The 9,397-nt window shown below is 42.0% G+C and overlaps 1 protein-coding gene across 1 annotated transcript in view; it reads left to right on the top strand.

Annotated features, from left to right (window-relative positions):
- RRP12 (ribosomal RNA processing 12 homolog) overlaps window positions 1–9,397 on the top strand; it is a 94,939-nt gene that overhangs the window by 24,010 nt on the left and 61,532 nt on the right. The window contains exons 4-5 of the mRNA XM_085897968.1: window positions 178–254; window positions 347–455. Coding sequence (XP_085754094.1) covers window positions 178–254; window positions 347–455 — 186 coding nt within the window. The remainder of the gene's footprint in view (window positions 1–177; window positions 255–346; window positions 456–9,397) is intronic.

A 9,397-nucleotide genomic window follows, 5' to 3' on the forward strand; every position in this document is an offset into this window, starting at 1 on the left:
TCTTCTACTCGTCTACTTCTTATTCTTATTCTCATTCTACTTCTTCTTCTGCTTCTTCTTCTTTTTTTCTTATTCTTCTACTTCTACTTTTTCAAGTTTTGACTTGAAAACTCGAACAGAATTTCTCTTTTAGATCCAAACCAGAATTTCTGAACACTTTATTTTGACGTTCTGCAGATGACTGCGTTGGAGACTGTAGAGAAGGAGGAATCTCGTGCAGCAGTTGCATTCCTACTTAATCTAGTCATCAAGAGGTAAGTAGCATTTTTGTTTCTTGAAGAACTGTTCTTGTGACCCGAATATTAATCTGTGAAGACGTGTTGCTAACTTTTGTTTCATGATGCAGAGTTCCAGTGCCTGTTTTGAAGAAAAAGATGTCGGATGTTGTCAAAGTCTTTATGGACATCATGGCAACGGCCACCAGAACCAGTGGAAGCAGCTCTTCCCTCCGTTGGGTGAGTGGTGTTTTTCATAACTGTTGATTTTTATAACTTGAATGTAGTTTAACCAATCGGATTGAACTAGTCTGCAGTCGTCACCTTTCCCACAGACTGGGCCAGTAACTCTTCATTTCTAGACATAGACAGTGCCAAGGACAGTGTCCATAAACTTTATCTCCTTCATTAGTTCATGTACCTTCACTCTTCAGGCTCTCTTGCCCAACATCTCATTTCTGTTAGTGTTTCACGTGGTGAGGAAATTTACAGAATTCAATTTTCCCTTTCTTTCTTGGAAACCTGTCCTGTCTGTCTGGGACATGCTCGTCACCCCTTCTTTGCTGTTGAAGGATGGGCTCATGATCGATACTGATCCTGCTGAGGCTGACTGCCTTAACTTTATCTTTGTGAAAAGGATTAAAGTCCTTGATTCCTCTCTCCCTGTACCCAAGCAAACCACTCCCCTTCATTGAAAACATTATACAGCATGTAAAACACTCTCTCACCAAGGTGGAGAAATTACAAACTGCTCTTGAGTGGTCCTTTTGACATCGGTGCTTTTATTTTCGCGTATTCAGCTCCTCTGTTGACGATGCTTTATTGGATTCGCTATATATGCTAGATATCCCTTATTGTCAGGTTTTCCGTGTGTGTGTGTGTGTGTGTGTGTGTGTGTGTGTGTGTGTGTGTGTGTGTGTGTGTGTGTGTGTGTGTGTGTGTGTGTGTGTGTGTGTGTGTGTGTGTGTGTGTGTGTGTGTGTGTGTGTCTCTGCAACGCAAGGCTCCACAGCAAGAACCAGCGAACCGATTTTGATGAAACTTTGCCAACAGGTGGAATATATACCTGGAATGTACGCGTTTGAATTTCGTTACCGAGCAACCACCCGTTGCTGTTCAGCGGCCGAAAAAACGCATATAGTATTTTCAATATTGTCCTTCAGTTTTGAATGTAGAGAAACGAGACTTCGGAATTAAACACTTCGAGATATTTAGAAAATTTTACTCGAGCCGATTTTTGATTGAGGTTTTATTTTTCAAATGGTAGTCCTTCAAAAATCGGGTGTCTATTTGCAGTCATTTAAGGTGTGTATACAGTGTTTGTAAGGAACAACACAGTGGTTCCACCTTCGATCTCTCCTCGATCCAAACGTTATTGACCAAAGTGAAGAGGATCCAAAATAAATGGAATCACCGGCATTTCTTTCTTTGTGGATTTCTAATAATATGTTTATTTATTTACCGAAAACGATTCCACGACCCACACCACCTTCAATTATTTATTTATTTACCGAAAACAATTCCACGACCCACACACCACCTTCAATTATTTATTTATTTACCGAAAATGATTCCCCACCCACACACCACCTCCAATTATTTATTTACCGAAAACGATTCCACAACCCACACACCACCTCCAATTATTTATTTTTTTTCTGTAAACGATTCCACAACCCACACACCACCTTCAATTATTTATTTATTTCCCGAAAACGATTCCACGAACCACACACCACCTCCAATTATTTATTTTTTGACGAAAACGATTCCACAACCCACACACCACCCCCTATTATTTAAAGTGGGAGTGGTGTCGGAAAGTGGGCGTGGCTTATGAAAAATATTGTGTGGCTCAGGAGGTGTGGTCAAACAAGAGCATTGAGAGAAGTTTATCGGGTTTTCCGTGTGTGTGTGTGTGTGTGTGTGTGTGTGTGTGTGTGTGTGTGTGTGTGTGTGTGTGTGTGTGTGTGTGTGTTCGTGTGTGTGTGTGTGTGTGTGGCTCTGCAACGTGAGGCTCCACAGCACAAACCAGCAAACCGATTATTTTTCAAATGGTAGTCCTTCAAAAATAGGGTGTCTATTTACCGTCATTTTTTATGAGGAGTGCCAGTTGGCAAAATACGCAATAGGAAAAAAATCTTACCAGGCAGAGGAACAATTGTATGTGAACCAATATGTCTTGGCAATGAATCTTCGTCGGTGGATCATTCAGAATGAAAAGCATCGTATCCAGCGCTTCGATCCTAGCGAATCCCTCGTCGCCTACCGGCTTGTGCAAGATATCCCTTATTGTCGGGTTTTCCGTGTGCGTGTGTGTGTGTGTGTGTGTGTGTGTGTGTGTGTGTGTGTGTGTGTGTGTGTGTGTGTGTGTCTGTGTCTGCAACGTGAGGCTCCACAGCACGAAACAGCAAACCGGTTTTGATGAAACTTTGCCGACATGTGCAGTATTTGTTGGGAATGTGTGCGTTTGAATTTCGTTGCCGAGCATCCACCCGTAGCTGTGCAGCGGCCGAAAAACCGCGTACAGTATTTTCAATACTTGTCCTTCAGTTTGGAATGTAGAGAAGCGAGACTTCGGAATGAAACACTTCGAGATATTTAGAAAATTTTACTCGAGCCGATTTTTGATTGAGGTTTTATTTTTCAAATGGTAGTCCTTCAAAAATCGGGTGTCTATTCACCGTCATTTTTTATGAGGGGCTGAAGAAAGTGGGCGGAGCTTAGGGAAAGTGGATGTGGTTGATGAGAAGTGGGAGTGGTGTAGGAAAGTGGGTGTGGCTTATGGAAAGTGGGTGTGGCTTATGAAAAATATTGTGTGGATCAGGAGGTCTGGTCAAACAAGAGCATTGAGAGAAGTTTGTGTGTGTGTGTGTGTGTGTGTGTGTGTGTGTGTGTGTGTCTGTCTGCAATGCGAGGCTCCACAGCACAAACCAGCAAACCGATTATTTATTTATTTACCGAAAATGATTCCACCACCCACACACCACATGCAATTATTTATTTATTTATTTACCATTTCGGATTCCCTCCAGACACACCACCTCCAATTATTTATTTATTTACCAAAAATGATTCCACGACCCACACTCCGCCTCCAATTATTTATTTTCCGAAAACGATTCCCCACCCACATACCACCTCCAATTGTTGGATTCGCGAGATATTACATATCCCTTATTGTCGGGTTTTCTGTGTGTGTGTGTGTGTGTGTGTGTGTGTGTGTGTGTGTGTGTGTGTGTGTGTGTGTGTGTGTGTGTGTGTGTGTGTGTGTGTGTGTGTGTGTGTGTGTGTGTGTGTGTGTGTGTGTGTGTCTCTGCAACGCGAGGCTCCACAGCACGAACCAGTGGACCGATTTCGATGAAACTTTGCCAACAGGTGGAATATATACTGGGAATGTGCGAGTTTGAATTTGGTTGCCGAGCAACCACCTGTTGCTGTGTGGCGGCCGAAAAACCGCGTACAGTATTTTCAATACTTGTTCTTCAGTTTTGAATGCAGAGAAACGAGACTTCGGAATTAAACACTTCGAGATATTTAGAAAATTTTACTCAAGCCGATTTTTGATTGAGGTTTTATTTTTGAAATGGTAGTCCTTCAAAAATTGGGTGTCTATTTATCGTCATTTAAGGTGTGTATGTATGCAGTGTTTGCAAGGAACTACACCGTCGTTCCACCTTCGATCTCTCCTCGATCCAAATCTTATTGACCAAAGTGAAGAGGATCCAAAATAAATGGAATCACTGGCATTTCTGTCTTTGTGGATTTCTCATAATATGTTTATTTATTTACCGAAAACGATTCCACGACCCACACCACCTTCAATTATTTATTTATTTACCGAAAACAATTCAACGATCCACACTCCGCCTCCAATTCTTTATTTATTTCCCGTAAACGATTCCGCGACCCACACACCACCTTCAATTATTTATTTATTTACCGAAAACGATTCCACGATCCACACACCACCTTCAATTATTTATTTATTTACTGAAAACGATTCCACGACCCACACACCACCTTCAATTATTTATTTCTTTCCCGAAAACTTTTCCACGACCCACACACCACCTCTAATTATTTATTATTTAAAGTGGGAGTGGCGTTGGAAAGTGGTCGTGGCTAATGAAAAATATTGCGTGGCTCAGGAGGTGTGGTCAAACACATCATTGAGAGAAGTTTATCGGGTTGTGTATGTGTGTGTGTGTGTGTGTGTGTGTGTGTGTGTGTGTGTGTGTGTGTGTGTGTGTGTGTGTGTGTGTGTTTCTGCAACGTGAGGCTCCACAGCACAAACCAGCAAACCGATTATTTTTCAAATGGTCGTCCTTCAAAAATAGGGTGTCTATTCACCATCATTTTTTATGAGGAGTTCCAGTTGGCAAAGTACGCAACAGGAAAAAATCTTGCCAGGCAGAGGAACAATTATATGTGAACAAATACGTCTTGGCAATGAATATTCGTCGGTGGATCAGTCAGAATGAAAAGCATCGTATCCAGCGCTTCGATCCTAGCGGCTTGTGCAAAATATCCCTTATTGTCGGGTTTTCCGTGTGTCTGTGTCTGTGTCTGTGTCTGTGTCTGTGTCTGTCTGCAACGCGAGGCTCCACAGCATGAACCAGCAAACCTATTTTGATGAAACTTTGCCGACATGTGCAGTATTTGTTGGGAATGTGCGCGTTTGAATTTCGTTGCCGAGCAACCACCCGTGGCTGTGCAGCGGCCATAAAAACCGCGTACAGTATTTTCAATACTTGTCCTTCAGTTTTGAATGTAGAGAAACGAGACTTCGGAATGAAACACTTCGAGATATTTAGAAAATTTTACTTGAGCCAATTTTTGATTGAGGTTTTATTTTTCAAATGGTAGTCCTTCAAAAATCGGGTGTCTATTCACCGTCATTTTTTATGAGGGGCTTAGGAAAGTGGGCGGAGCTTTGGGAAAGTGGATGTGGTTGATGAAAAGTGGGAGTGGTGTCGGAAAGTGGGGGTGGCTTATGGAAAGTGGGCGTGGCTTTTGAAAAATATTGTGTGGCTCAGGAGTTGTGGTCAAACAAGAGCATTGAGAGAAGTTTATCAGGTTTTCCGTGTGTGTGTGTGTGTGTGTGTGTGTGTGTGTGTGTGTGTGTGTGTGTGTGTGTGTGTGTGTGTGTGTGTGTGTGTGTGTGTGTGTGTCTGCAACGCAAGGCTCCACAGTACAAACCAGCAAACCGATTACTTATTTATTTATCGAAAATGATTCCACTACCCACACACCACCTCCAATTCTTTATTTATTTATTTACTATTTCGGATTCTCCTCCTGACACACAACCTCCAATTATTTATTTATTTTCCGTAAACGATTCCACGACCCACACACCGCCTCCAATTATTTATTTATTTACCATAAGCGATTCCCCACCCACACCATCTCCAATTCTTTATTTATTTCCCGAAAACGATTCCACGACCCACACACCGCCTCCAATTATTTATTTATTTACTGTAAACGATTCCATGACCCACACACCACCTTATTTATTTATTTATTTACTTACTTACCGTAACCGATTCCACGACCCACACACCACCTTTAATTATTTATTTATTTTCCGAAAAAGATTCCCCACCCACACACCACCTTTAAATATTTATTTATTTACTGAAATCGATTCCCCACCCACACACCAAATTATTTATTTATTTACTGTAAACGATTCCATGACCCACACACCACCTTTAGTTATATATTTATGTACCGTTAACAATTCCACGACCCACACTCCGCCTCCAATTATTTATTTATTTTCCGTAAACGATTCCACGATCCACACACCACCTTCAATTATTTATTTATTTACCGAAAACGATTCCATGACCCACACACCACCTCCAATTATCTGTTATTTAAAGTGGGAGTGGCGTCGGAAAGTGGGCGTGGCTTATGAAAAATATTGTGTGGCTCAGGAGGTGTGGTCAAACAAGAGCATTGAGAGAAGTTTATTGGGTTTTCCGTGTGTGTGTGTGTGTGTGTGTGTGTGTGTGTGTGTGTGTGTGTGTGTGTGTGTGTGTGTGTGTGTGTGGTGTGGTGTGGTGTGGTGTGGTTTGTGTGTGTCTGCAACGCGAGGCTCCACAGCACAAACCACAAACCGATTATTTTTCAAATGGTAGTCCTTCAAAAATAGGGTGTCTATTTAGTGTCATTTTTTATGAAGGTGCCAGTTGGCAAAATACGCAATAGGAAAAATCTTGCCTGGCAGAGGAACAATTGTATGTGAACCAATACGTCATAGCAATGAATCTTCGTCGGTGGATCAGTCAGAATGAAAAGCATCGTATCCAGCGCTTCGATCCAAGCGAATCCCTCGTCGCCTACCAGCTTGTGCTCGATATCCCTTATTGTCGGGTTTTCCGTGTGCGTGCGTGCGTGCGTGCGTGCGTGCGTGCGTGCAACGCGAGGCTCCACAGCATGAACCAGCGAACTGATTTCGATGAAACTTTGCAGACGTGCAGTATTTGTTGGGAATGTGCGCGTTTGAATTTCGTTGCCGAGCAACCACCCGTGGCTGTGCAGCGGCCGAAAATCGCGTACAGTATTTTCAATACTTGTCCTTCAATTTTGAATGTAGAGAAACGAGACTTCGGAATTAAACACTTCGAGATATCTATCTATAATTCCAGTAGTGTGTGTGTGTGTGTGTGTGTGTGTGTGTGTGTGTGTGTGTGTGTGTGTGTGTGTGTGTGTGTGTGTGTGTGTGTGTGAGAGAGACCTCTGTTTCTCGACAACCTCTGGTCCGATCTAATTGAAACTTGCCAGGTATATTGCTGGGGACCTGAGGATGTGCCTTTTCAAGGTTTGATATTAATCGGACAAGTGCTTCGCAAGTTATGGCCATTTATTTACCAAACCAATGGGAAGACACGTTGTTGCGTGGGCGTGGCCGATGGTGAAGGGAAGCACAGCCACGTTCCCCATTACGGGTTACAACGTACGGGCTTCCGGAGAGTGATGACTTCGTGTATTCTAATAATTTCTCGATTTCTTATGCGCATTTATAGATAAACACAATGCCCCAAGTTATGATCGTTTTCATATTAGACGGTGCATAAATTTGGGGAACATCAGAGTTAGCTGGTATGCTCCGAAGCAGGAAGTAAATTATTTTTTGCACGTTTTCTTTTTCTCCTCTTTCCTCTTCTCTTTGTGTTTTTCCTTGCGATGACATTGGGAAAAGGCAAAATACGTTGGCGCTAATTGAATAATTGGCCATTAAGAATAAATTGCGAATAATCGTAACTGCCATATGCGAACTTCCGGACAGTGAGGACTTCACTTCCGGAGAGTGACGATTACTGTATTCTTTCTCAATTTTTTCTTTCTCGATTTCTTTCTCGATTTTCTTAAACCCAATACCCCAATCCAGTCAGTGACGATAACTGTATTCTTTCTCGATTTTTTTTCTTGATTTATCGACTTACTGTATTCTTTCTTTCTCGATTTCGGTACTTTCTCGATTTCTTTCTCGATTTTCTTAAACCCAATACCCCAATCCAGTCAGTGACGATTACTGTATTCTTTCTCGATTTTTTTTTTTCTTGATTTATCGACTTACTGTGTTCTTTCTTTCTCGATTTCGGTACTTTCTCGATTTCTGTACTTTCTCGATTTTCTTAAACCCAATACCCCAATCCAGTCAGTGACGATTACTGTATTCTTTCTCGATTTTTTTTTCTTGATTTATCGACTTACTGTATTCTTTCTTTCTCGATTTCTGTACTTTCTCGATTTTATTAAACACAATGCCCCAATCCAATCGTCGTTTACGAGAGCGAAGGAACGGCCTGTGTGTTTGTTGTTTCTGGCACGCGGTTTGAAAGTTGTTGTTTTTTTGCATGTACGGCCACGCACGTACGGGCACGTGAGAGCGAAGGAACGGCCTGTGTGGTTGTTTCTGGCATGCGGTTTGAAAGTTTTTTTTGTTTTGTTTTGTTTGCACCTACGGGCACACACCTACGGGCACGCACCTACGGGCACGCACCTACGGGCATGCACGAGTTTAGAAAATTTTACTTGAGCCGATTTTTGATTGAGGGTTTATTTTTCAAAAGGTAGTCCTTCAAAAATCGGGTGTCTATTTACCGTCATTTAAGGTGTGTATGTATACAGTGTTTCTAAGGAACTACACAGTGGTTCCACCTTCGATCTCTCCTCGATCCAAACGTTATTGACCAAAGTGAAGAGGATCCAAAATAAATGGAATCACCGGCATTTCTGTCTTTGTGGATTTCTAATAATATGTTTAGTTATTTACCGAAAAAGATTCCACGACCCACACCACCTTCAATTATTTATTTATTTACCGAAAACAATTCCACGATCCACACTCTGCCTCCAATTCTTTATTTATTTCCCGTAAACGATTCCACGACCCACACACCACCTTCAATTATTTATTTATTTACCGAAAACGATTCCACGATCCACACACCACTTTCAATTACTTATTTATTTACTGAAAACGATTCCACGACCCACACACCACCATCAATTATTTATTTATTTACTGAAAACGATTTTCCACCCACACGCCACCTCCAATTATTTATTTATTTTCCGTAAACGATTCCACGACCCACACGCCACCTTCAATTATTTATTTATTTACCAAAAACTATTCCACGACCCACACACCACCTCCAATTTTTTTTTTTTTTTACGCAAACGATTCCACGACCCACACACCACCTCCAATTATTTATTATTTAAAGTGGGAGTGGCGTAGGAAAGTGGGCGTGGCTTATGAAAAATATTGTGTGGCTCAGGAGGTGTGGTCAAACAAGAGCATTGAGAGAAGTTTATCGGGTTTTCCGTGTGTGTGTGTGTGTGTGTGTGTGTGTGTGTGTGTGTGTGTGTGTGTGTGTGTGTGTGTGTGTGTGTGTGTGTGTGTGTGTGTGTGTGTGTGTGTGTGCGTGCGTGCGTGCGTGCGTGCGTGCGAGAGAGAGAGAGACTGTGTCTGCAACGCGAGGCTCCACAGCACAAACCAGCAAACCGATTATTTTTCAAATGGTAGTCCTTCAAAAATAGGGTGTCGATTTACCGTCATTTTTTATGAAGAGTGCCAGTTGGCAAAATACGCAATAGGAAAAAATCTTGCCAGGCAGAGGAAAAATTGTATGTGAACAAATACGTCTTGGCAATGAA

The sequence above is a fragment of the Eptatretus burgeri genome, chromosome 10, assembly GCF_056783735.1.
Source record: "Eptatretus burgeri isolate ZD-2024b chromosome 10, Ebu_testis_v1, whole genome shotgun sequence".
Lineage (NCBI taxonomy): Eukaryota > Metazoa > Chordata > Myxini > Myxiniformes > Myxinidae > Eptatretus > Eptatretus burgeri.